At 37.5% G+C, this 26094-nt stretch overlaps 1 protein-coding gene across 4 annotated transcripts in view; it reads right to left on the bottom strand.

The window, feature by feature from the left end:
* Positions 1 to 286: 286 nt before the first annotated feature.
* Positions 287 to 26094, bottom strand: part of ZMAT3 (zinc finger matrin-type 3) — a 42565-nt gene continuing 16757 nt past the window's right edge. For 3 of the 4 annotated variants that reach the window (XM_066346770.1, XM_066346771.1, XM_066346769.1), the window contains 4 exons: positions 12998 to 13117; positions 10678 to 10844; positions 10456 to 10556; positions 287 to 7736 (listed from right to left, as the gene is read on the bottom strand). In XM_066346770.1, the coding sequence (XP_066202867.1) occupies positions 7528 to 7736; positions 10456 to 10556; positions 10678 to 10844; positions 12998 to 13117 (597 nt within the window). In that variant the 3' untranslated portion in view covers positions 287 to 7527. The remainder of the gene's footprint in view (positions 7737 to 10455; positions 10557 to 10677; positions 10845 to 12997; positions 13118 to 26094) is intronic. The other variant, XR_010746771.1, reaches the window with a different exon arrangement.

The following is a 26094-nucleotide window of genomic DNA, read 5'->3' as shown; positions in this document are numbered from 1 at the left end:
TGAAGGGAAGATGAAATTTAAAATATATCAATAAAATTAAGAACTCACTCATCTTAGGCTAACTCCAGCAACGTGGAGAGGGTAGCATAGTGCGGGCAGCTAAGTCAATTCTCTTGCAAGATCAAGAGCTAATAATACTCCACATGAGTTCAAGTCTGTAGCAGATGATGTGCAGACTCATGAAGGATGAACCCACCACCACTGAGCACCAGCATCAAAATAATACCTCCATGCTGACGATGTACCTTTTCCCTTGAGCTCCAACTCATAACCAAACAATGTGCAGACAAGACTCAGAAACTGTTTTATTAAATTGAACACAAAATGCTTGTTATAATGTCAAGCCTTTATCAGAAATCAGTACATAGTGAAGATACACAGCCAAAATGAGCCATCAACATAAGCAGTACAAATTTTAAATAACTTTTTTTGATTTATATATTCAATATGCAGAAGAAAATAAGACCAAAAGCGCAAATTCAATTTCACATTTTACACTTGATTGGTTTTAATCCCATGACACCTGTCATTTCTACAGCCCCAGAACAGAAACAGATTTCCAAAGCGGTGACTGGCACTTAGCCCCAACAGTATACACAGATGTTAAACCCTGTAGGACATTTAGAAATAATTTTAGAAAACAATTTCAATATCACAGTTTGGGCTGGCATTTTTTTTAAGCTATATCCATTACCAGAGAGATTGTTGTAATGAAATAGCAAAAACTGCTTTAAGAGCTTGCCATGCCATTAAATGAAGGATTCGAAAGTCTCCCTTGGTTTTCCAAAATCTTATCCTCTCATTTAAAACAATAACTGCACCAAAATACAACCTTAACAGTGAAAGCAAAGTCATTTTTGCTTCTGGATCTAGAGCATACATCCAAGAGAGGCAACTTATGGTCCTAGCAGATTCATGGAATGCTGTCGTGCAGTCTGACATACTCTAGTAAGGTATTTCAAAGCAGACACACCATGCCCAAACTAAATTATTGTGGGCAGCCAAGGATACCTCAAGGTGAATACCAATTAACAGAATCAACAGGAAATTCTTATAAAACAACACATGAATTTACAAAACCACAGAAAAGTGCTCAAGTACCAAAAGAAGGCAAGCAATGACCAGCCACTCTGAGTTTTGTTCCCGTAAATGCCAGATTTGCAGAGTAGAAATAAACTTCATATGTACTTTGCCCTAGGATAATACCGTCCATTCTGACACATGGGGTCACTTTTCCTTAAAAAAATAGATCATATAGAGAATATACATTAATCAGTGATATAGAACATTTATTTTCACTAGTGAGGGGGTCACATAAGCACTTACATAGAGTTATAAAGGACTCATGACAGTCACTGAGATGCAAAAACAAATCTAGTAAAATGGGCATTAGTTAGTATTCAACAGCGAAATGATATTTTTAGCAATTTCATTGGCTTAATGAGAAACTATGACTGTGAAAAAAATCTTTAAGTTCAAAAAGTCATGAAATGCCTAAAAATGAACATCAAATTAGTAAAAAACTTATTTTCCTTTTAAGAGCCCCCAAAAGAAGTGATATTTTAGAAGCCAGAAATCTTATCAAACTAGCACAAGACTCAATCAAGAACACTGACGTTCCAATTCCAACATATCCATTGCACCTTCATGCCCTGGAACAAGTCACTTAAATTCCTTGTCCACCAAAAAATGGCATAATGAAGTCATGTGTCCAAAAAAAACATTTTTCCAGACAGTACGAGTAAAGCTAAAGATGGTTACTAAGGCTCACAATTTCAACAATTCATTGTACAGTACAATCATTTTCAATCCTGCTAATTATGGCTAGAGGAAGCATGGGCAATCACCATTCTCAGGGAACTCAAAGGCTTTAGATAAATTAATGGTTTCAACTTTCTAACCTACTTAATCTGCTCTTTGAGAATTGTTTAAAACAGCTAATCGTCTATAGGTTTAATTATAGACTTTCCGGGAGAACAGGTCATAGTGAAGGAAACATGATCATGTGAGAAAAGCAGCAGCAGATTGAAATGAGGTATAAGCTGATTTAATAAACCCTAATCAGTAAACTTACAATTATTTTTTAAAAAGCTGCATAGTTCAGCAAAGAATACATCATAACAAGAGGGTAAGGGAGAAATTCTTATCATGAAAGTTTAAAACATAGGACAATGAAGCACTTAAGATGACCACCATGAGAAAACTTCAGTTGGAAAGAAGTTGTATTCCCTCGCTCTAAGCACATACAAAAACAGACACTGGAAGGCTAAGTCCACAGGAGAAAAAGTGTATGTTCATTGGCTCAGGTGTCAACTTCATGAGTTCAAGAAATATATTATCTAAACTTATGACTGAGACACTGCTCTTTAAAAGATACTGCTATTCAAACAAACATTAAACTCTAGTTAATGACACATACTAATGTGTTTAAGGGAACTGTGTTGTCTAAAATTTACATTGAAATGTATATTTAAAATAAACTATGGATTGATGGATGAACAGAGGGAGAAACAGATATATGGTAATACAGGTATAGTAAAATATTGAATGTAGAACCTAGTGGTAGGTATATAGTGAAACTTTTTCAACTCTGCAAATTTATGTTAAATTTCTTTGATAAAATTAGTTTAGTAGTGTTTTATTCTTTAATTATTTTCGTTTCTTGATTTTAGAGAGAGGGGGAGAGAGGATGAGAGAGAAAGAAAGAGACAGAAACATCACTCTGTTCCTGTATGTGCCCTGACTGGGGATTGAACCCACAACCTCAGCATGTAGGGACAACACTAACCAACTGAGCTATCTGGCCAGGGCTTGCAGAGTGTTTTAAAGATTCAAAGTACTCAGCAATTGGGAACTTTAAAAATTATTTCAGAAGAAAAATTTTGTTTTAAAAGTCCTTGGACCTGACTTGTAAAGATGCTTTTTTAAAATGTAAGACAAAGTAACATAATTAATATTTATTGGCATGACAATTTCTTCCCACACTTCATTTGCAAAATACATAATTCTCTCCTCTCTACAGAAGACACAAGTTTGAAAAAGAACACTGTAATGAAGTTTTCCAAACATCAGTGTCCAGCTCTTCCCAACTGACCACACCATCAGTCAGACTACTGCCAGCCTAGGACAACTGAATTCATTTTCAGGGTGCATGGTTCCTGATCAATACTAATAACAGTTATACTTAATATTAAATTGAGACTTCATTAAGAAAAAAAAAGATGTAGAATACAGAATTCACATAAACCTTTGCTATTTCAAGCTCCTGTGTTTAATGAACTGTGATTAATGGCAATAATTGTATCATCTCTTCTCTCTGTGAAATGCTAAAACTTGCTCAAGGCACTCATATTCTGGGCTTAACGGAGACAGGGTCACATAGGACCACAAGCCTGTATTTTTTGGTAGCTACCCAGAAAAAAGTTTGCAAATGATCCTCCCACTCATAATGGGAAGAAAAAGTCAAAAGAGCTAGCAAAAGAAATATCATGTGGGAAGCTATTTACACAGTTATTTGTCCATTCAGTTGAATTGACAGTAATAACTCACAACAGTAGGGACCCACCCCCCCCAAAAAAAAGAAAGGCAGCAATAAAACACAATTATGTGAGAAACTCCTGAACAGTGATTTGTCTGGTAAAAAAAAAAAAAAAAAAAAAAAAAAAAAAAAAAAATTTAAAAAGGTTGGTAAGATAGAATAATTTTAAACCTCTCTTCTACAGCCTGCCTTAAACTTTTGCTTATATTGACAAAACATTCCTCTATTTCTAGAGCAGCTCTATTATCCTTATATGCCTCACCAAGTTCTTTACAGAGTACTTCCAGCCTAAGTTCCAACATTGAGGGAACAAAATAGATTAGGTTCCCAATCCACCATTCCTGCTGCTCTGTAGAGAATACCATGTGGGACAATTACATGTCTCCCTCAACATAAGCAAACTCATTTCACATAGGTCACTGTTGCTCATCGTTCCAATTCAGGAGTGGAGAAATCATAAGTCCCACGGCTAATTCTTAAAATCTATCTAAAAAGAAAGATTTACATATATATAAACAGCTTTCCTTGTTCAAAGTGTAGCTAGGTAGCTAGAGGAAGTATACAGGGCCACAGAACATCTCTGCAAAACAAGGTGGAAGATCTCATGCTTCCTTAGATGGTTAAGTGAGAGGGACATAAGGATGACCTCAGATAGCCATAATTCTTCACTCAATCTCAGGATTTCAAAAACCTAAATGATTTTCTAAGTGTACCAATTTATTAAAAAGAAGTATAATTCTTCACTCAATCTCAGGATTTCAAAAACCTAAATGATTTTCTAAGTGTACCAATTTATTTTTCAGAATGAATGGTATAAAGAAGGTATTCCTTACAGAATTCAGTGCAATAAGAGATAGGCAGACAAATGGAATAAACAATGTACACATATTTACAAGTTGCTGTACGTGATATATAAAGACCAACAAAATATTGTCTGTTCAACGTGGAGTCAAAAGGATTACATGGCACACTCAGTTTTGCCACTTAACTTTTTGAAAAAAAAAACAACACTTCAAAGGCATATAGAATCCAATCTTTTAATTGGAACATGGAATTTTTTCTTTACAGCTTCTTGCCCTCAATATCTTAGTCGAGTTTCTATTATCTTCTAACATCGATTTTGAATGACAACTTACACAAAGTTATTCACCAAGAAAAGAAACTCTGATGCCATGAGTTCTTGCAGATGATTACTGAAATCTACTTAATTTAATTGACTACAGGTTTTCCGTTGTTTAGGCCTCAGTCAGTCCTTGTATACAGCATGTAAAAGATACTAACATGATTCCTGGGGGGCACAGGGTGCAAATTCTAAAGCAAATTACAGAGCAGGATTGGACTTCACAAAATGAAATCAACAGAGATCACATATCACCGACTGCAGTAGTAACAACCACCTTCGTGGACAGGGAAAAAACACTGTCTACAAGAAACGCATGAAGATGAGAAGCTGTACCATGCAGAGATGCATTCATTTAGGCATTTCCTTTCTGACAGCCTCTGCCACCCTTTATTTCACATATGGAATACAGAAGATTGGAAGGTCACAAGCCCAGAACACAACCCACTATCTCAGAACTATGTAGGGGCTTTTTAGGGGGGATGTGTATGTAACCTCTATAAATGATCATGGAAGTTATTTATCAACTTCCTGGAGTTCAGAAATTAAGAACCAAAGAGAGTTACTGTAGGCAATATGGCATCTAAAGTGTCATATAAAACAAACAGAGCTCTTTTTTAGTGCAAATAAATATAGCAAGTAAGAAATAACACTATAAATCTTTTTTCTTTAAAAGAAAACGCATTTATGCATTCATAACATCCATTAAGGGCACTAGGAGACGGGAAACCTGAATACACAGGCCGGGACGAACACCCGGGCCTGAAACCCACTGCTGTTTGTATACATACATATAATGAAACTGTTAAGTGGGAGAAGGAGGGAAACCCTTCCTTTCATTTCATTTGCAAAGAAAAAGCTGGAAGTGGAATGAATGTCACTTTTACAAAATGTAAATTCTTTTCCACAATCTTTTACTATTATCTGAAATAAAAATTCAATGAAATCTTCTCTATGGTATCACATAGAAGTATATACCTATATTTTTATACGTGTGTGTATGTATATAAATACACATACAGAGAGAATGGAAAATGGAATTTTTAAATAATCATAGAACCAGTGGCCAGCACTGTAATATTAAAATCTACCAAAAAATTATACTTAGCAGCAAAATGAATAATCTACTGACCAATTCAATAAGTTCTAAATTGCCCTACACTAATCAACTGTATTTTATAGATTACTGCACAAAGGGTTATACTAAAAGTCACAGGTCTAGATGGAATCTCAACTGAACATTATTTTATTCTGCCATTTCTGAAAAAAAAAATCATTAAATAATTCTACTTTTCAAAAACCATCACTTGCCAACAGAAGAGTGACTTGATACTGTAACCGAGGTTAATCACAAAACTGAATTTTACACATGGGTCTGCATTGTTCAAAAACTGTTTAGAACTATTAAAGGAAAGGAATTATGATTATAAGTTTCCTTCTCCCCAACTCTGCATTTAGAATTCTCAAGGAAAAACAGGAGTTTGGTTTTTTTTAATTAGTAATATTAACAATCAAGTGTGAATTGACCATAGTGCAAAGATACTGCCCAATAAAAACTTCTATGTGGCCTTTTAAAAGAAGTATGGATAAGCACCAGTCTAATCCATGTAAATATAGTAAGCAGATAAAATACAGTTAATGAAAGTTCATAGAGTACTCTATTAATTAATCTAGACATATACTAGAGCTTTATTTTAAAAACAAAATATAAAACTAATAATACTGTTGTAATTATCAGATACCAAGTAACTATAATGATTTCTATTATCTTTAAGGAAATTGAATTAGAAAAAATTAAAGTCATGTATTGTTCTACTAGAGATAATGATACAAAAATTTGATTAATTTTTTAAAAATTCTCTCTATCTATGAAACAGTAAGGTAGTGGTATTTTTCAGGGTAGCCAAGAAACTAACTTAAAGACAGAGATGAGTGTAAGTAAAATACACAGATCAGTTTATCTACAAAGTCTGCCAAACCAAATATCCAGAAATCTAAACTTACGATTGAGGCCATCCTCTAAGTAACAAGTTATTATCAATAAAGTAACTCTAAATTGAAAAATCAAGCATATCTTTACATTTTCTAAAACCAGCTGAAAAATATATATTTTTAAAAATATCACATCTATCTTAAATTCATATTCAAATGTGGGGCTTGGAAATCCCACAACAAAGCTGGGGCATGAAAATAAACTTAAACTAGAGGGAAAAAAGAGGGAAGAAGGTAGCATTTAAACATGTGAAATCCATGACCAGAAATGAAGTTTCACTTTATGGAAGTCCACAGCACATCCAAAGTGTCTGCATCCAAAGAAACCTTCATCTCAATAATGGGAAGACATGATAAAGGGGGAAATGGCCTGGAAAAGACCCTAATACAGTTTATAATAGTTCATCCCACTGACAAACATGAGTCTTGGTGGCGGTTCCAAAGAAGCCTTGTAAAACTGAAATCTCTGCTTACCTATTTTTACTGTGATCTGAAGAACTCAATAAAATCCTTTCCTTAAGTGTACATAAAACTAAAATTGCAAAAAATAAAAATGAGATTTTTACAATAGTTAAAGCTCTAAGTGGTCAGGCTACTAATTGACCAGAACTTGGTCAAGATAAAAAATTATTTCTCATGGGGTAGGCAAGTCACATGCTCTAAGTAACTCAACACAACTGATCTGAAAAAGTATCATGACCTAAGAAGCACGTTCTTCTCCCTCCCCAGCTTTGACACCTCACGGAACCACTGCAGGTTACACGTATTAACATTAAGCAGAGGAATGTACTCATATCAAAAGGATCACAAAGCAGGGCATGTTGACAGAAGGCAAACAACAGGCAGGACGAGCTGCTCTATCCGAACACAATGATCACTATAAATAGCCCAGATTCTCCATCTCATTCCTGTACCGCTGTTCAGACACCTTGCTTTTATGCTGTTTGCTCTCTAAATGGTGCCGGAACTCCACCTCTTCACCAGCCCCAACGTTGCACATTGAACAGTAGAACTGGCCACTGGGAGTGACGCACATGGCCAGGTCACGCGGAATTCTCTGCCGAGAGCGGCGATTGAAGTATGGACCTGAGAAAGCAAGAGATAAAAGTAACATGTTCATTTCAAAATATTCGCTGAGTGAATGACAATCATCTGATCGATTCACTGGAATTTGTATTTCTAAGTTAAAATTATGAAATTCACAGATTCCTAGCTTTACATGAACATGAGAATGGATTTTTTAAATTATAATTTTATACAGGTTCAATCTAAAAGCCAATATGATTCTTCCAACTATTGTCAAAAAGGCTACAATAGAGCCAAACCCAACTCCAAATGACAATGTCTATAAAAAGTAAATACAGTTTTAAAAATGACTTATTTTCCAACATTATATGAAGTATTTATAATTATGTTAATTCTTTAATCCTAAAATTCTATTTCTAAGAATTATCTTTAAAAATACTAAGAATTTCTGCATAGCCTGACCAGGTGGTGGTACAGTGGACAGAGCGTCAGCCTGGAATCCTGAGGCCCAGATTTGAAACCCCAAGGTCACTGGCTTGAGCATGGGTTCATCTGGCTTGAGTGCAGGCTCAGAAGCTTGAGTGTGGGGATCACTGGCTTGAGCATGGGATCATAGACATGACCCCATGGTCACTGACTTGAGCCCAAAGGTCACTGGCTTAAATCTAAGGTCACTGGCTTAAGCAAGGGGTCACTCGCTCTGCTATAGCCCCCCCCCCATCAAGGCACATATGAGAAAGCAATCAACAAACAACTAAGATGCCACAATGAAGAATTGATGCTTCTGATCTCTCTCCCTTCCTGTCTGTCCCTGTCTGTTCCTATCTGTCCCTCTCTCTCTCTCTCTCTCTCACACACACACACATACAAAGAATTTTTGCATAAATATTTATCAACAAGGAAATTTATGTCATCAATGTTTATAAAAGGCTTTGTGAGTGGCCCTGGCCGGTTGCCTCAGCGGTAGAGCGTCGGCCTGGCATGCGGGGAACCCGGGTTCGATTCCCGGCCAGGGCACATAGGAGAAGCGCCCATTTGCTTCTCCACCCCCTCTCCTTCCTCTCTGTCTCTCTCTTCCCCTCCCGCAGCCGAGGCTCCATTGGAGCAAAGATGGCCCGGGCGCTGGGGATGGCTCCTTGGCCTCTGCCCCAGGCGCTAGAATGGCTCTGGTCACAGCAGAGCGTCGCCCCTGGTGGGCGTGCCGGGTGGATCCCGGTCGGGCGCATGCGGGAGTCTGTCTGACTGTCTCTCCCGGTTTCCAGCTTCAGAAAAATACAAAAAATAAATAAAAAATAAAAAAAATAAATAAAAGGCTTTGTGAGAGAGTGGGGAAAGGAGAGTTCCAAAAATATGTATGGAAAATTATGGTAAGAACTGTAATGGAAAACCATGCAGTCACTAAAAATAATGAAAACACTTAAATTACATGAAAATGTATTTGTAATATGCTATTAAGTGAAATATGAATATGACAAAATATAAACATATTTCTACTTCTAAAAAGTAGTACGTAGAAAAGGTGGAATGACAAAAATGTTGGTAGAATTATTGATCATTTTATTTTCTTCTCTTTATATAACTGACTTCTTAAACTGAAGAATCAGCTTATTAATTTTATGTTTTCTTTTCTACTATAATAAATATTTAAGGCTTTTCTCAAGATATTACTTCCACTGCATACTGCAAATTTAATACATTTTTATTACTGTTTGGTTCTAACAATTTTTAATATCTCATATAACTTCTTTGACCCATGAGTTATTTAGGAGTGTTTTTAAATTTCTAAACAACTGAAAATTGTTTGTTTTTTTAATATCTTTGTTATCAACACCTCATTTAATTATTCTTTAGTTAGAGAACATAGCCTAAATTGCCTTCTGACCTAAAGTTTATTTCATCTATGAATATCGCTATCTCAGCTTCCCTCATTTCAGCTCATTTTTATCTAATCTTATAACCTCTGTCTTTTAACTGAGAATTAGTAGATTTACATTTATTATAATTACTGATATATGTTTAGGCTTCTATTAATTATATCACATTGTTGTTTCTAAATATCCCTATTTTCTATGCTTCTCTTTCCTTTCCAATTAACTTTGTTTTCTTGTTTGTTTCACTGTGAGTAACCTGTGGTCGTGTACGCACTGGAAGCCCGGGTAGGAGACGACGAGGGACTAGTCATCCTACTTTCCCTCCTGAAGGTAACCACAAAACTCAGAAAATACTCCTAGGAACGAACTGTTCTGAACTGAAAGTATATATCAGAATCAGTGAGAAAGCATTTTCAAAACACATGCGTGTCTGGGCTCTACTCCAAATTTAATGACTGAAAATGTCTAAGTCCTGGTTCTGGCACGTGTACTTTACAAACACTCCCCAGGTGATTCCAATTCACCACTCTGCTTAAATGCCACTGCTATAATGCCTTTTATTTTCCCCAGTAAAATTTAACATGGTGCAACCTTAAACCAAATAGCTCTTTTTAATAATGCATTTTACATTCTTCAGCTGGAAAATACTAAAAGAAATATAAAGAAGCTATGATAAAAAATCTTAAAACATAAACAATAGTTTAAAATCAAAATAAATAACATACTTAATAGAAAAAAATAAATAAATGAGACCTGAAATAAATACCAGCTTGAAAAGCCACTAACCAATTCAAACAAAACAACAGCTCACCCCAATCCTCAGGGCTATCTATTACTATTAAAGGAAATAAAAATAAAGGAGACCATCTGCATAACATAGCCAAGGTATGTGGGAATCCACTGAATACCTGAATTATTCTGTACTGTATACATATTTCTCCTATTAGACATCATTTTATATTCATTCCCTTCTTTCCGGGTCCGCCGCTGACCAGCCTCTGAGGATTCTCTGGAGAAAAGAAATTTTAAAAGAGTGAGACTTCTTAACAGGGATTCACTTTAACTCTTTCTCTCTATAGACAGTCAGTCTCACACCACAACATGGCCCCCGAGAAAATGGCAATACCTACGAGAATGAGTTACTCTGAGCTTCCGCCAGCCGCAGTCTCTTGGCATGATTCTTCCCTTGGTAGTGAGCCTGCGCCACAGCCGGAGAACTGAAGGAGGCATCACAGAGCTTACAATAATCGTTCTCTGTGGCCAGGATCACTCTGCCTCCCGGCTTAAAGGAGGCCATCTGACATCAGTGACATAAGAAACAGAGTTAAAAAAATAATAATAATCAGGAGCTTATTCCCTTTTACTCCTCCTAAGGCTAGGAAACAATCATGGGTTTGTGGGAAAATGACCAATGTACAAAAATAATGAATGACTAATTGCTATATCCAATGAAGAAATTAAAAAAAAACGAAAACTTATAAACTCAGCACGGATGATTTAGGGTAGTATAGGTAAGGCCTAACGTCACATTATCAGAAGAAGTAAAGTTGGCCCAGAATCCATCAACAAGCATTTACTGAACTCCTACCATTTTTAGGGCCTGCTACCAAATGCAAAAACTATATACACATGTATTTTTAAAATGAGCCCCTACTCAAAGTCTACAGATGAGCTACAGATAATATAATTAGGGGAAAATAACCAGCAGATCCAGACAATTGCATTCAGGTTGGGAAACGATGAGTTAAGGTAAACCGAATATAGTTCCTAAAAGATAGTATACACTCAATAAATGTTACCAGGTTAACTAAAAATGACAAACTAAATTTTGCTGGAGGAGAATAAAATATACAAGAGTCTGGAAAGCATATTATATCAGGACCAGCAGATAGAAATAGCAGTTTCTTTCACCTAGAAAGGAAGGTTTTCTGGAGACAGGATAGTTTCTTCAAAATCACAACAGGCTACGCTATTAAAGAAGGCCAGGGCCATTTGCCGAGAAGGGTGGAGCTGGTGGGAAACAGTGCCCACCAGGGAGCAGTCATCTAGTTCTAGAGCAGCCTTCAAAAACCAGCACTGTGACAACTGCAGTGACATTCAGAAAAGCAAAATGATACCATGGTGGCTATGAGTGGTGGTCTAAAATTAAAAAAATCCTTGCCTCACCATGTGTAACGTCATGGACAAGATACTGAGCTTACCTGAGCTTCTAATAAATTTCCAGGTGAGACCAATGTTGGGGCCCATGGATTACACTTTGAGTAATAAGGCCAATACCTTAAGTTATTGCAAGCATTACATGAAGTCAGGGCCCAGGACTAGAACGAGGCAAGGTAGGCAATGTGCCATGGGTACAGAATTTAAGAGAGCATCAAAAAACCCAGCAATCAAGAGAAATAATTTTTGGAAAACGTAATTGTTTGATTTTGTAAACAATAATAATAATTTTAAAATGATAAATAATATTTTAATGGAATAGTTTTATAAATCAAACCTAATCAAAAATAAAATCAATAAGGAACAAAATATCAAAATTTTAAATAGAGACAAGATCAGTAACCATGCTATGCCAAGCCACACTGCAGCCTGGAGCAAAAGGAAAATCAGTAATACTTATCCTGTCTTCAAGTTTTTGACCTTTTGTTCACCACTGACTATTCTTACACTCATTTTGAATTTTTAAAAATATTTATGTTGACGACTGAGTTTTTTGTCTCCCTTTTAAATTTTGTGTCCAAGGGGAGCGCACCCCTTACCCCTGCCCTGAGTGAAATAACGCATGAAATGTGCTTCGCAGAGTCCCTGGTTCGGTAAATACTCAATTAGAGTTATTCTGTATTGTTCTAAGGACAAAGAATACCTCAAAGACAGATTAAAGAATAGAATCTATATGCCAGAGGCTATTAAAGTACAGAAATATCTTGCTTGAAACACTAGCTCTATCTTTCAAGGAGTTAAAGGAACTCTTGCTTTCACCAGAAAGAGTTTATACAGGTTCTCTGCAGAGAAGTTAAAAAAAAAAAAAGAGGGGGTAATCTCAAGAAACTGACCTTAATGGCAGGCAAAATATAAAGTAAATGGGATTAACTGCAATAAAGACATAAATGCTTAAAAATCTCTTGTTCCATTGAGGGTGAGTTGGTTTTTATTCTAGCTTAGTCTAAACATTAAGGATCACCGAAGCCGGAATTTTGAGAAACACACAGAGAAAGATGCATGAAATAGTATTTGTTCCATCATTTCATGCATCACAACCAAAGCCAATAAGAAATCTCAAGGTTTGTGGATTGTGGCATGCATTAAATCCAGCCTTACAGTTCAAGGAGTTCAAAGCACCAAGTGGGACCTTTCAGTAGTATCTGCACAACTGTACCTTGGTGGGCACAAGAATGACAAATTCCATCCATGACCATTTGTGCATGGGACACTGTCCACTCTCACACGTCTCACCTGCGGAGGGACTGGAGCAGCTGGAGTAGCCACAGGTTCTACCTCGTTGCTCATTCTGGCAGGAGGAGGACAGCTATTTGCTGCATAGTAATTTCTAAGTTTCTTACCATGATTTTTACCCTAGAAGTGAAATAAAACGGGTAATCACCATGAAGAAAGAAAACTTGTCAAGTTGAGTTAATATACACACTAAAATAATAATAATAATAATAGAAAAAAGAAAACAATCACTAGTAACACTATATTTCATTCTTTCAGATATATGCAACACTCAGGTAAACAGACACTAGCTAGATTTGATTACTTGATCTTAAAGTAAAAGAGTCTATTCCTTGGCTCTAACAGGATGATTAAATTTATCTAGAAAAGATAAAGGAACAAAACCAAAAGAAATTAATTTCCTATATATCTCAAGAAAAGTACCAGATTTCCCAGCAATGTGTCCTCCCCAAACGTGATGCTATTCATACACTACTGACTAAATATTTCATGACACTCTGATCTAATCTACTTTATAAGTCTGTAATAAAATAGATAATTTAATTATTTTGACAAAAATAGCTCTTATAGAGTATCATTCAACTTTGTGCATTAGCTCATGTGCTGCTCATGAAAATCCTGGGAGAGGAATTTGTTAGTAGTATCCACATACGACAGCTGAAAAGTTGCAGTCCGGAGAGCATGGGGGATTGCCACCAGCACTGCCAGGGCCAGGCAGTGGGGCAGAGCTAAAGGAGGTCGCCAAATCCAAGGCCCTGTTTTCCGACAGCAGACGGCTTCAGGATGCACTGTGAACCTCTATAAAATGGACCTGCTTCTCTCGTGTTTTCTTTAAATTATCCTTAACACAACTATATTCCTTGAACTGATACAAACTGGTCAGAAGGGTCGGTGATCTAAAAGCATTCTAAATGAGGGTAGAAAAGTATATTAGTCTTTCAACTGCACTGTAAAAATCACACCTGCAGGCAAACATTTATTTACCATCTGCTATATGCTAAGCCCCAGAAGGAAATATAACTAGCACAAGATCTAGAGGAGGTGACAGATACATATGCAATTAATGAAAGTACTGAGCTAAGTCCCACCTTCTGACCACTGGAAAGCCCTAAAGGTGCTCTTACCTTAGTCACAGTGAGCTCCAGGGAGTCAAATCCAGTGGACACATTTGTTGCCTTCATATTCTGACTCTAAGCAGCATGGCACAATTGATACTCTCTCGTTCTATCGTATTCTAGAACGCCCACTTACACCCCCACTTGTCACTCTCTAAATGCTGCCGTGTCCACAGCAGCTCTTCTCTCTCCATCTCCATTCCAGCTCAGATATTTTACTCAGTCTCAAAGTTTTAAAATATAATCAATAAGTTGCTGACTCCCAAAATTATCTCCATCCCTGTTATGAACTCAAGGCTTGTGCCTCACCAGAAATGTCACATATTGAAATCTAATCCCAGTGTGATGGTATTAGGAGGCTAGGCCTTTAGAAGGTAACTGAGTCTTCAGGATGAAGCCTAGTTAGTGCCCTTTTATGAAGAGGCAGAAGTCCCCCTCACCCTCTAGGGCCATGTGAGAATACAGGAAACCAGTGGTCTGCAAGCTGGAAAGGCTCCTCACCAGAACCCACCATGCTGCACCCTGATCTCAGACTGCCAGCTCCCAGAACTAGGTGAAATAAATGTTCATTGCTTAAGCCACCCAGTCTCTGATAATTCGTAATAGCAGTCCCAACAAACTAAGACAACCCCTGACCTTCAGAGCATTCTACCTAACTGATTTCCTGCCATTCACATTTTGCAGTCTTAAGAGGCATGTCCAGTCCTGACCAATTGATTATTGTCATCCCGATACACTGCCAAGGCTGTGTGTTCGATCCCTGGTCAGGGTACATGTAAGAGTCAACCAATGAATGCATGAATAAGTGGAACAACAAATCACCGTTTCTCTCTCTCCCCCCTTCTCTCTCTCTCTCTACCCCATCCTTTCTCCCCCCCCCCCAATCAATAAATTAAAAAAAAATTTTAAAGAGCCATGTCCAACTTAAAATAACTAAAAGATAACTTTGGATTCCTCCCCCACAGAACTTTCTCATCACTGACACAAGTCACACACATGTCAGTAACTCATGAAAAGCCAAGGGGTCCTCTTCTTAATTCCATCTCTCCTTAAAACCAACATATCTAATCCATCAGCCAGTTCTGTCAACCTACCTTAACAATATATCCTAAGTCATTCCACTTTGTGCCATGGACACTACAAATACCAAAATACCAGTGATCCAAACTGCCAACCTAGAACAAGGTGATTCAAGAGTCTAAATTTTCCACTTACAGCCCATTCTCACTCTGCCCTCTACAATTCTCCTCATACCTATCTGCCAGAAGTGATAATTCTAGACATAAATCAGATCATGCCACTCTCTCATGCAGAATCTTCTAGTAGTTTTCCACTATACTTAAAACACAAATCTTACCCACAAGGCCCTACATAATCTGGCCCCGTCTCCTTCTCAGATTTTATTTCATACAGCACTCCTTCCCCCGTCTCATCATGTTCTCACTCACTGGCCTTCTTTCTGTTCCTTAGACATGGTATATTCATTCTAGCCCCAGGGCCTTTGTACTTGCTGTTCCTTGTGCCTGGAATGTTCTTCTTCTAGAACGCTGCATGGCTGTCCTTCTCATTTTTCAGGTCTCAGCTCAAACAGCACTCACTCAATCTGAAGTATCATGCCTATTTCCCCTCCCTCCCCCCACATACTCTCCATCACATTGCCACATTATCTATCTAAAATAATGTTGTTTACTTGTTTTTTTTTCTCTTTTCTACCCTCTGAAATGCAGACTCTTTGAAAAATAAGAACCCTGTCTATCTTGTTTATTATTCTACCCCAATGTCTAGAACATTCTCTAGCATGTAGCAGGCAATAAGTAAGTATTTGCTAGATAAATGAATCAAGAAGTATAATGGAGATAAACTGCTAGAAGAACAGAGAAGAAATTTCTTACTTCTGTCTGAAAGTGTCAGGTATAACTTCCCTAAAAAAAGGACATGTAAGTCATCTTTTAAAATGAGAAAAAGTTTACTAGGCTGTTAAGGAGTGAAGGGAAAGAAAATTGTGAACAGAAGAAACAGCCTGAGCAAAGGCCCAGCCTGCTGGAGAGATGGTCTTCAGGATCCTGTAGAGCAGAGGTAGGAGTTGAGATACACGGAGGGCTAATCCTTAAAGGTTTTGTCCATGATACAAAACCTGACCTTTAAAGGCAGGAGGGGTTCTCTAGAGAACTTTAAGCAAAGTAGTGACATGATTGAGTTGCATTTGATAAAGATTATCCTGGGATCAGCATGGGGGATAAATCAGAAGAAAAAAAAAAGCTAGAAGCTGGCAAGATAGAGAGGAGAGCCAAAGACAAATCCCCAGGACACAAATATAGAGTGCAGTAGAGGCCAAGGGTCCAGAAAATGAGATGAGACCGCTTGGCCTATGAAGCAGGCTGAAACCAAACAAGTGCAGTAAGTATCATGAAAACCTAGAACAAGGTGATTCAAAAGAAAAGTCTAGTTAAATACATTAGAACCCAGGAGCTCTACTTCTCGGTATTATCAAACAGAAATACACATCTAAAGAGATTTTTCTAAGAATGTTTCTAGGACTGTTTGTAACAACTGAAAAGTGTAAACAACTTTCTTGTCCATCCACAACATAGTGGATAGGTTATATAGTCTATTAATACAATGGAATAAACAGTGAAAATAAACACCCTAGGGTCTCTCATGGCAACATAAATGATTTCATAACAAAACACTGAATAAAAAGAATAAGTTGCAGAAAATATTTACAAATAATCTCAATATGGAGGTTAAAAACATGGGAAAAAAAGAATGCCACTACATTTTATATAGATAAACATTTTATATAGGTAGCAAAAGTACAAAACAAGTATGGCAACAAGAAATACCAATTCAGTACAGTGGTTACATCTGGGAGCAAGGGGTTACAACTGGGAAGAGCTGGGGGTAGGGGATGGGCAGAGCATCAGCTGACCTGGTCATTTTCACTCTTGAAACTAGAGGGCAAGTACACATGTGCATTATATTATTTTAGCACCTTTTTTTAATTCCTGAAGGACTTCATAATTTAAAACAATAACAAAAACGGGAATGGTTCACCAGGTCAAATGCTACTGTGGGGTCAAGACACATAAGTTAATGCTTAGACTTGACAAGACAGAGGTTGGCCCTGGCCAGTGGCTCACTGGATAGAGTGTCAACCCAGCCTATGGACGTCCCAGGTTTGATCCCCAGTCAGGGCACATAGGAAAAGCGACCATCTGCTTTTCTTCCTCTCCCTCTCCCCTTTTTCTAGTTCTTCCCCCTCCCGTAGCTAGTGCATCGATTGGTTCGAGCACCGTTATCCTCAGATGCTGAGGATAGCTCCACTGATTCGAGTATAGGCCCCAGATGGGGTTGCGAGATGGACCCCGGTTGGGATGCATGCAGAAGTCTGTCTCACTATCTTCCCTCCTCTCTCTTAAAAAATAAAGAGGTCGATGTCAGAGAAATAGCGCCATGAGGAGTGCTCCTGACACCTCTCCCTGAAACTTCAACAAATTCAACAACTAGAGACAGAAAAACAATCTTAGGAGCATCTGAAAGACACATACATCAAACAAAGGTATGATTGGGCAAAAAAGTGGCTGAATATATAAATCACTGTGAAGGAAATAAGATGGAGAACGGAGTATTCCGCTTTCCTCACTGATCTGAGGAAGGGCTGCTTTAACTTGGAACTGAGAGAAAGCGAGGGCTGAGGGCGCGGAAAAAGCTGAGCTAGGGCAGAGATGTTCAAGCCAAGGAGAGAGTGTGCCCGCGGCTCAGCCCACGCAGAGCTAACACCAGCAGCAGACCATAGCAGAGGTGGGCAATCAGTTGCCTTCTTTACTCCCGGTCTCCAGCTCGGCGAGCACGGGCAGTGTGCGAGTGGATCCACCTGGTGCTTTGGGCGTGGGTGCCCACATTCCTGGATGGAGGGGTTGGGTCAGAGACTGTCAGTAGTGGCCCTCTGTGTGGGCTGTGACCAGAGTTTCTGAATAATCCTGGCTTCCCAAACAACAGCGCATGGCAAGTGCACGAAAGCCAGCTTCCCTACACCCGGACCTATCTGGGCCTGGCGCCTTCTCCAGCCATACAGGCTAACAAAGCACACTTCTGCAGTAGGGGGAAGTGATGGGGGAAGGGTGCGCAGGCAGCTTGCAGACAGCCCCTGGAGAGCAGACCTGCAGAGAGCTGAGGCATACTAGACATGCCTGGAGGCTCATAGAAAGACACCTGAAAGGCGATCGGCTCCCAGCCCTGCCTGATTATGCTGGCAGCTCTGGCTGGCAAAGCCTTGCCCAGAACCCTGTGTTGAGTGGGGATAGAGGGGGATTTGGCAGCTCTTAGGGGCTCTTACTCTCCAGGCAGTGCCTGGGGCAACTTCACAGCTGGGTCCCAAGCTGCTGGTTCAGGAAAGAGAGATTTGGGGAGAGGCTCCGGGAAAACAGACTCTCCCATTGGCAGAGCCTGCAAATGCTAACAAGCCCCGCCTACCAACTGGACTGAGGCCTAGTTTATGTCATCACCATAGCAACCCAACAGCAAATTTCTGCCTAAGAGTGCCACAGGCCAAAAAGAGACAGAAGAAAGAAAAAGGAAGAAGATAACTTCTCAAAAGCAGGAAAAATCCACAGTCTTTATAACTTTTTTGATTTATTTTCTTGTATTTTTTATCTTTTTTTTTCTTCCACCTTAGTCATTTTATCCTCTTTCCATTTTATTCTTTTTCATTTTGAACTTTATTACCCATAGGTATTACATTTTCCATTCCTTTTTTTTTTCTCTGAGTGTTACACTTCAAAAAATGACTCAATTTTTTTTCTCTCCCTCTCTTTTTGTTTCTTTTTTTCTCTTTTACTTTTTCTCTCATTCAAATCTCACCCACAAACAAACTATTTTATTCTGGATTCAAACTTTTTCGTTGTAGCGTTTTGTGTGCTTTTTACTTCGCTGTTTATCTCTTTAGCATTTCCCCCAACTCCAGCTCTCTATTCTATAGTTTTTGTGCCACTTAATACAATAGAATTTTCATTTTTCACTGTTTTTTTTCTTTATTTTCTTTTTCTTTTTTTCTTTCCTCTTAAACTATTTCTCTCATTCAACCATCATTTACAAACAAATTATTTTATTCTTGATCCAAATTTTTTCCTTGTGGCATTTTCTGGATTCTTGTCTCGTTTTTTGCCTCTTTGTCACTCCCTCCCAACCCAGGCTCTCATTTCTACATATTTTTGTTCCACTTAGCACAATAGAATTTTCAGATTTTCACTGCAATTTCTCAAAAAAATTTTTATTATCAACTCTTATTAGTGTTATTAACAATACCACTCTCAAATGCCATTAAAGAAAACAATCAAATATCATGGATACAAAAGACAGAGAGGTAGTTCAGATAGATGAAGAACAATCTATAGAAAAATATTTCAATAGCTTAGAAACCTTGGAATTAAATGACAGAGAATTTAAAATTGAAGTCCTAAAAATACTCAGGAATATACAAGAAATCACAGAAAGGCAATTTAGGGAGCTCAAAAAACAATTCAATGAACAGAAAGAATACTTCCCCAAGGAAATTGAAACAATAAAAATTAATCAAACAGAGATGAAAAACTCAATTCATGAACTGAAAAAAGAGGTAACAAGCTTAGTCAATAGAACAGGCCAGATAGAGGAAAGAATTACTGACATAGAAGACGGGCACCTAGCAGCACTATAGAGAGGAGGAAGACTCACAAATTTTAAAAAAATAAGATAGCCCTACAGGAATTGTATGACTCCATCAGAAAGAGCAACATGAGAATAATGGTTATATCAGAAGGAGAAGAGAGAGAAAATGGAATGGAGAACATATTCAAACAAATAATAGATGAGAACTTCCCAAGCCTGTGAAAAGAACTAAAGCCTCAAATTCAAATAGCAAACAGAACACCGAGTTATCTTAACCCTAACAAACCTACTCCAAGGCACATCATAACGAAATTGGTACAAACCAATGACAAAGAAAAAATTCTCAAGGCAGCCAGAGAAAAGAAGAATACAACATATAAAGGAAGGCCCATTAGATTATCAACAGATTTCTCAGCAGAAACTCTACAAGCTAGAAGAGAATGGACTCCAATATTTAAAGTTATGAAAGAGAGGAACTTCCAGCCAAGAATACTATACCCATCAAAGCTATCCTTCAAATATGAAAAAGAAATAAAAACATTCACAGATACAGAAAAGATGGGGGAATTTATAACCAGAAAACCCCCACTTCAGGAAATACTAAAGGAGGTTTTCTGAGCAGACACTAAAAACAAAACAAAATAAAACTACAAGTAAAAGCTCCATCAAGATCACAATAAAAACAAGATTAATCTGTGACAAAGAAATGAAAAAGGGGAGAGGACAAAGATTAACAGTAGCAAAGGAGGATGGAGTGCAGAAGCACTCATGAGATAATGTACCACAATGAACGTAATATGTATCCTTTCCATTACTTAATTGTAACAACCCCTGGAAAAACCATCACAGAAGCACATGGCTTGAAAAAAGAAGAAACAGAGAAAAGAAGTATGGATTACAACCAAACAAAAACAAAAGATAGAAAAATAATAAAAGAACCAAACAAGATATAAAACTATCAGAAAGCAACATATAAAATAGCAATGGGAAACTCTCAAATGTCAATAATTACATTAAATGTAAATGGATTGAACTCACCAGTAAAAAGGCACAGAGCAGCAGAATGGTTTAAAAAAGAAAATCCAACTGTATGCTGCCTACAAGAAACACATCTAAGCTACAAGGATAAAAACAAATTCAAAGTGAAAGGCTAGAAAACAATACTCCAAGCAAATAACATCCAAAAAAAAGCAGGTGTAGCAATACTCATATCTAACAATGCTGACTACAAGACAGCAAAGGTAATCAGAGACAAAAATGGTCATTTCATAATGATAAAAGAAACACTGAATCAAGAAGACATAACACTCTTTATATATATGCACCAAACCAAGGAGGACCAAAATATATAAGACAGCTACTGACTGAGCTAAAAACAAAAAACCAACAAAAATACAATCAGACTTGGAGACCTCAATACACCTCTGACGGCTCTAGATCGTTTATCCAAACAGAAAATCAATAAAGAAATATTGGCCTTAAATGAAACACTAGAACAATTGGATTAGACAGACATACACACAGGACATTTCATCCCAAAGTGACAGAGTACAAAATTGTGTCTAGCATACATGGACATTCTCAGGAATTGACCATAAGTTGGGCCACAAAAATAACATCAACAAATTCAGAAAGACTGAACTTATACCAAGCACATTTTCTGATCAAAAAGCTTTGAAACTAGAATTCAACTGCAAAAAAGAGGTAAACAAACCCACAAAAATGTGGAAACTAAACAATATACTTTTTAAAAATGAGTGGGTCAAAGAAATAAGCTCAGAGATCAGAATACATACAAACGAAAATAACAATACAACGTATCAGAATCTCTGGGATGAAGCAAAAGTAGTAATAAGAGAGAAGTTCATATTACTACTGGCCTATATGAACAAACAAGAGAGAGCCCAAGTAAACCACTTAACTTCACATCTTAAGAAACTAGAATAAGAACAAAGACAACCCAAAACAAGCAGAAGAAAGGAAATAATAAAACTCAGAGCAGAAATAAACAAAATAGAGAACAGAAAAACTATAGAAAAAAATTAATAAAACAAGGAGCTGGTTCTTTGAAAAGATCAACAAAATTGGAAAACCCTTGGCAAGACTCACCAAGGAAAAAAGAGAAAGGACTCATATAAACAAAATCCAAAATGAAAGAGGAGAAATCACCACATATATCATAGATATACAAAGAATTATTGTAGAATGCTATGAAAAACTATATGCCACCAAATTCAACAATAGAGAAGAAATGGATAAATTCCTAGAACAATACAATCTTCCTAGACTGAGTCATGATGAAGCAGAAAGCCTAAACAGACCCATAAGCAGGCAGGAAATAGAAACAATTATTAACAACCTCCCCAAAAATAAAAGTCCAGGGCCTGACAGCTATACTAGTTAATTCTATCAAACATTCAAAGAAGACTTGGTTCCTATTCTACTCAAAGTCTTCCAAAAAATTGAAGAAGCAATACTGCCAAACACATTTTATGAGGCCAACATAACCCTCATACCAAAACCTGGCAAGGACAACACAAAAAAAGAGAACTACAGACCAATATCTCTAATGAATACAGATGCTAAAATACTAAACAAAATACTAGCAAATCAATACAACAACACATTAAAAAAAATGATTCATCATGATCAAGTGGGATTCATCCCAGAATCACAAGGATGGTTCAACATACGTAAAATGGTTAACATTAATAATACACCATATCAACAAAACAAAGAACAAAACCCGTACGATCTTATCAATCGATGCAGAAAAGGCATTCAATAAAATACATCATTTTATGTTTAAAACACTTAACAAAATGGGTATAGAAGGAAAATATCTCAACATAATAAAGGCCATCTATGATAAACCATCAGCTAGCATCATATTAAATGGCATAAAACTGAGGACTTTTCCCCTAAAATCAGGAACAAGACAAGGTTGTCCACTCTCTCCACTCTTATTCAACGTAGTGCTGGAAGTTCTAGCCAGAGCAATCAGACAAGAGAAAGAAATAAAAGGCATTCATATTAGGAAAGAAGAAGTAATGGTTTCACTTTTTGCAGATGATATGATCCTATACATCAAAAACCCCAAAGACTGCACAAAAAGACTACTAGAAACAATAAACCAATACAGTAAGGTTGCAGGATACAAAATAATATACTAAAGTCTATAGCCTATATGCAAACAATGAAACATCAGAAAACGAACTCAAAGAAATAATCCCCTTCATAGTTGCAACAAAAAAAAATAAAATACCTGGGAATAAACATAACAAAGAATGTAAAGGACCTATATAATGAAAACTACAAAACATTGTTAAGGGAAATTAAAAAAGATATAATGAAATGAAAAAATATTCCTTGTTCTTGGATAGGAAGGATAAATATAGTCAAAATGACTATATTACCCAAAATGATATACAAATTTAATGCAATTCCCATCAAAATTCCAATGACATTTTTTAAAGATATGGAACAAAAAATCATCAGGTTTATATGGAACTATAAAAAAAAACCAAATAGCCAGAGCAATCCTAAAGAAAAAGAATGAAGTTGGAGGCATTACAATACCTGACTTGAAGTTATATTATAGAGCCATGATAATCAAAACAGCATGGTATTGGCAGAAAAATAGACACTCAGACCAACGAAACAGAACAGAAAGCCCAGAAATAAAACCACATGTATATGGTCAAATAATTTTTGATAAAGGGGCCAACAACACACAATGGAGAAAAGAAAGCCTCTTTAACAAATGGTGCTGGGAAAACTGGAAAGCTACATGCAAAGGAATTAAACTCGACTACAGTTTGTCCCCTTGTACTAAAATTCAAAATGGATCAAAGACCTAAAGTAAGACCTAAAACAATAAATTACATAGAAAAAAACATAGGTACTAAACTCATGGACGTTGGTTACAAAGAGCACTTTATGGATTTGACTCCAAAGGCAAGGGAAGTGAAGGCAAAGATAAATGAATGGGAACACATCAGACTAAGAAGCTTTTGCACAGCAAAAGAAACTTAAAACAAACAGACAGCCAACTAAATGGGATATAATATTTTCAAACAACAGCACAGATAAGGGTCTAATATCCAAAATATACAAAGAACTCATAAAACTCAACATCAAACAAGCAAACAATCCAATAAAAAACTGGGAAGAGGACATGAACAGACACTTCTCCCAGGAAGAAATACAAATGGCCAACAGATATATGAAAAGATGCTCATCTTCACTAGCTATTAGAGAAATGCAAATCAAAACTACAATGAGGCCCTGGCCGGTTGGCTCAGCGGTAGAGCGTCGGCCTGGCGTGCGGGGGACCCGGGTTCGATTCCCAGCCAGGGCACATAGGAGAAGCGCCCATTTGCTTCTCCACTCCCCCTCCCTCCTTCCTCTCTGTCTCTCTCTTCCCCTCCCGCAGCCAAGGCTCCATTGGAGCAAAGATGGCCCGGGCGCTGGGGATGGCTCCTTGGCCTCTGCCCCGGGCGCTAGAGTGGCTCTGGTTGCAGCAGAGCGACCCCCCCCCCCCCGGAGGGGCAGAGCATCACCCCCTGGTGGGCAGAGCGTCGCCACTGGTGGTCGTGCCGGGTAGATCCCAGTCGGGCGCATGCGGGAGTCTGTCTGACTGTCTCCCCGTATCCAGCTTCAGAAAAATACAAAACAAACAAACAAACAAACAAAAAAACTACAATGAGATACCACCTCACACCTGTTAGATTAGCTATTATCAACAAGACAGTTAATAACAAGTGTTGGAGAGGCTGTGGAGAAAAAGGAACTCTCATCCACTGTTGGTGGGAATGTAAAGTAGTACAACCATTATTGAAGAAAGTATGGTGGTTCCTCAAAAAATTAAGAATAGAACTACCATATGACCCAGCAATCCCTCTACTGGGAATATACTCCCATAACTCAAAAACACTGGTATGTAAAGACACATGCAGCCCCATGTTCATTGCAGCATTGTTCACAGTGGCCAAGACTTGGAAACAACCAAAAAGCCCTTCAATAGATGACTGGATAAAGCAGATGTGGTACATATACACTATGGAATACTACTCAGCCATAAGAAATGATGACATCGGATCATTTTCAACAACATGGATGGACCTTGATAACATTATACTGAAGAAATAAGTAAATCAGAAAGAACTAAGAACTATATGATTCCATACATAGGTGAGACATAAAAATGAAACTCAGGGACATGGACAAGAGTGTGGTGGTTAGGGGGGTTGGGGGAGGAGAGAGGCACAAAGAAAACCAGATAGAAGGTGACAGAAGACAATTGACTTTGGGTGAGGGATATGCAACATAATCAAATGTCAAAATAACCTGGAGATGTTTTCTCTGAACCTATGTACCCTGATTGATCAATGTCACCCCATTATAATTAATAAAATTTAAAAAAGAGGTCAAGTGTGACTTTGGTGAGAACCATTTCAGTAGAGTAGTGGGGGATAAAAAGTATGTGAATGGCTTAAGGAGACGATGGGAGATGTGAAAATGGAGACAACCAGTATAGACAACTTTTTAGAAGAGTTCTATGACAGGGAACAGAGAAATAGTTAGAGGGGAAACACACAGTGAAAGATTTTTTAAAGACAGTTTTATTTAGCCTACTTTGCATGACAACAGAGGAAGTCAGAAAAAAAAAACAGAACGGATGATGCAGAAGCTAAAGCATGGCTACAGGAGCACAGTCCATGAAAATGCAGAAGATGAGGTAGACAGCACTAACAACTTTCGGTAGAATCAGGTTATCTCATTTTTAAAGCAGCATCCACAGTTCTAGTCAAACTGATATTGCATCCATAACAAAATAATGGCAATTAAAAAATTTTGAGCACTTATGTGACTGATAGTGTTCTACACAATTCACATTTAACCTTCATGAAATTTCTATCAATTAGGTATAATTATTATTCCCATTTTACATATAAGGAAACTAAACTCAGAGAGTTAAAATGTGCCCATGCAATTAGATAGGTGAATAGCGGCTGCCTAAATCCACATCTCCTCACATATCCTCTACAAACAATACAGAATGATGAGAAAAGCAAATTAAACTACACACAAATCATGCCCTCCACATAAGCAGCCATCGCAGAGTGTCCAGACTACAAAAACAACTGAAGGCAAAAAAGAAAAACATCAAATCCCAGGTAGCAATCACTCATGCTCCAGCCACAAACCTTCACAGTCAGCAAGAACAGTCTGACAGAAACTACAAGAACGAGAGAAAAGGGAACTAGCAGAAGACCTAAGCTAACTTATATCTACCACCAGAAAGAGTACACCCCAAGTTTGTAACACATGATC

The sequence above is a fragment of the Saccopteryx leptura genome, chromosome 8 (assembly GCF_036850995.1).
Source record: "Saccopteryx leptura isolate mSacLep1 chromosome 8, mSacLep1_pri_phased_curated, whole genome shotgun sequence".
Taxonomy (NCBI): domain Eukaryota; kingdom Metazoa; phylum Chordata; class Mammalia; order Chiroptera; family Emballonuridae; genus Saccopteryx; species Saccopteryx leptura.
Note: the sequence above shows the minus strand (reverse complement) of the source record. Positions and strands in the feature narration are given on the sequence as shown.